At 38.0% G+C, this 2,966-nt stretch overlaps 1 protein-coding gene across 1 annotated transcript in view; it reads right to left on the bottom strand.

Moving 5' to 3' along the window:
- Window positions 1-298: 298 nt before the first annotated feature.
- LOC135195377 (ionotropic receptor 21a-like) overlaps window positions 299-2,966 on the bottom strand; it is a 71,401-nt gene continuing 68,733 nt past the window's right edge. The window contains 3 exon segments of the mRNA XM_064221637.1: window positions 299-532; window positions 1,029-1,166; window positions 1,752-1,962. Coding sequence (XP_064077707.1) covers window positions 299-532; window positions 1,029-1,166; window positions 1,752-1,962 — 583 coding nt within the window.

Below are 2,966 nucleotides of genomic sequence, written 5' to 3'. Positions count from 1 at the left end.
CTTTCTGCCCACCCTCAGATCTTTACAACTACTGAGGCTAAAGGTCTGCATATTGTTATGTCGATCATCGACCCTCCAGTCATCAAACATACCAAATTGCAGCCCTCTAGCCTCAGTAGTTTGTATTTAATTTACGTTTAAAGTTAGCCATAATCGTGCGTCTGGCAACTATATAGGCCAGGTTACCACCTGTATACCGAGACCACCGAAAGATAAATCTATTTTCGATGGCCTTGATTATACGCTGTGCAGAAAACTCGACCGCGCCGAAGGTACTTCGGCGCATATTTTAATTTGTTTACTGACAAATCCCCTTAAGAAACGCCCTAGGACCGTGGGAACCTTGGCGCCCAATCAACTTTCCCCAAATCAGTTCCGTTATGAATACGACAACGCTTGAAAGCCACGACATAACGAGGATAAAGAAGACGCCCTGTAGATGCTCAAATGTCAGCGCTGACTTCTTGTTCTCCTTGGCTTCCATCTCCTGCCTCTTTTCGAAGTCTCTGCCTAAGAAGTCCTCGATTTTGAGCTGCAAGGAATGGAGGGGGAAGCAATGCGTTACATTTGAAATATAAGACAAGCATTTCTTTCCTATACATTGGTTTCCTTTTCAAGAGAATTTGTATTTTTTTCATTTAATAACGCTCAATACACCTCTTTGTCAGGAATTACATATATACACGAATTTTTATCACATCACAGTGGTTCATATACATGCATTAAGCTACCAATGTCCTTTAACAACCAATTCGCTCTACTCAGAATTAATATATTTTCATATATGTTAACCGAAGGGGAATTTTTTTGTTGATAATAATTTCGTTTAAAACCATAAACAGAAATAATTTCGTTTAAAACCAAAAACAGAAATAATTTCGTTTAAAACTATAAATAGAAATAATTTCGTTTAAAACCATAAAGTAATAATTTCGTTTCAAACCAAAAACAGAAATAATTTCTTTTAAAACCAAAAACAGAAAAAATTTCGTTTAAAACCAAAAACAGAAAACAACAACTGGAATTACCTTGATCCAGCGAGCAATAAGTCCGGCTTCTACCAACCGTTGGATACCAGAGTCAAACTTGTACTTCCAGGCAGTGTTCTTTGGGAAGTACCAGCACAGGTGTCCTGGGTAGAGCTGCTCTCGTAACATGTATGTGTTCTTCTCCTAAAAATTAAAAAATAAGAATTAAAAAAAACACACATTTATGTATCTATGTTGATAGTTTTTAATCTTATATAGTCCTTTGGTCATACATTAATTATTTCTTCCTAATGAACACCATGTTCTTTGGAACTTGCGTTTCAAGTCAATGGCCTCCACAGGCTTCTTCCGTATGAACAGGCTTCATCTTCTGAATAATAATATAATAATGATACTCCGTAGGGGGGTATTACCATCAGTGCACCGCATATGCATTGCTCAATGTTCTTTGCAGCGGGCCTTCTGCCCCCTAACTGCAACCCCTTTCGTTCCTTTTACTGTACCTCCTTTCACATGCCTTTCCTTCCATCTTAATTTCCACCCTCTGCTAATAACTGAATCACAGTGCAACTGCTTTGAGGTTTTCCTCCTGTCACACCTTTCAAACCTTTTACTGTCAATTTCCGTTTCAGCGCCAAATGACCTCATACGTCCCAGTGCTTGACCTCTGGCCTAAATTCTATATTCAGTTCAATTCAATAACAATGATATTAATAGTGCTAAGATCACAGAAATCTCTCCCTCTTATAGGCTCCTATCAACCGAAGAGAAACTCACCTCAAACTCCGCGACGAAGACGATCTTGCTAAAAGAATAGCTTTCAATAAGAGCGTGTGTCCCTCTCATGACAAGAGCAACGCCGTCTTTTGTCTCTTCCTGAAGTTCCAGCTTCTTCCCCAGAGTTCTGTAGTAGGGGTCTCCTGAAGACTTCAGAGCCCCAGGGACGAACTCCCCGTAGTCAACCATCGCTACACTTCTCGTTAATGAGAGAAAGATGGACATCTTATATTATAAGGCATTTTTGAACACGAGTGATTAGTAACGACAGATAAGGTTGAACGGATGATGATGCTAAGAGTTTAAAATTGGGAATAGGTAATATTCCACCCTGATTGTATCTCTGAATAGTATAATTGATAATTAGGCTAATCATTTTAATAAAGATATAGCCTCTTTGGTATTTTCATTATGTCATTAGGCCTATGATTTTAAAAGACCCTAGATTGCAAAACCAAACCTCAAGCCAAATGAACAACTCTTACTAGAGACAATCAAATCTTAAAGATCTTCTCACTAACCACGGATTAAAGTTCTAATTTCTAGAACAATCTGATTTCATGTCCACTAGTTTAGCATGGCCATACGGAAATCTTTTTGATGCATGTGCTTCGGTAGCATTCTAGGGCGCTCCAGGCTTCGAGGCGTTCTGTATTGTTTTCCTTGTTCATCTCCTGCTCTGTGAGTTTAAACCTGAATAAGACTGACGAGTGAACGAATATGACTACTGCTGGTCTAAATGAACTATGAAATTGACCTTTTAGTTTATTATGCTGAAATTTACTGCACCCTTTTGCTAATGAATATTATATTTCCAGAGCTGTTCAGATTTAAAATGTTAAAGCAGGTTTGAAATGCTGACCCTGCTGAATTTATCTGATTTTAAAAAGACTATTCTTGCTCTCTGAATTCCCTGAAAAGTTCACCATTTGAGATGTCTTCTAAATTCCACAATCCTTGACTAACTTACCGTACCTCTTTTATGCTTGAGATCCGTGAGTCGTTTTGGACTGTGTGGCAAAATGTGCAACAGATCAGATCATTGAAATTGGAGGTTTTTACTGGAGTTAAGCTGAAGGGAACTACAACATGATTCATGAGAGGATAACACATTGCTATGTTGCTATATTCATTGTTAAAAAACAATATCAATATAGATTTCTCTTTTACTCATAACCCACTTTACTTCTTTTGCATGTA

This window comes from Macrobrachium nipponense, chromosome 16, assembly GCF_015104395.2.
Source record: "Macrobrachium nipponense isolate FS-2020 chromosome 16, ASM1510439v2, whole genome shotgun sequence".
Lineage (NCBI taxonomy): Eukaryota > Metazoa > Arthropoda > Malacostraca > Decapoda > Palaemonidae > Macrobrachium > Macrobrachium nipponense.
This window is presented reverse-complemented; position numbering and strand designations above follow the sequence as displayed.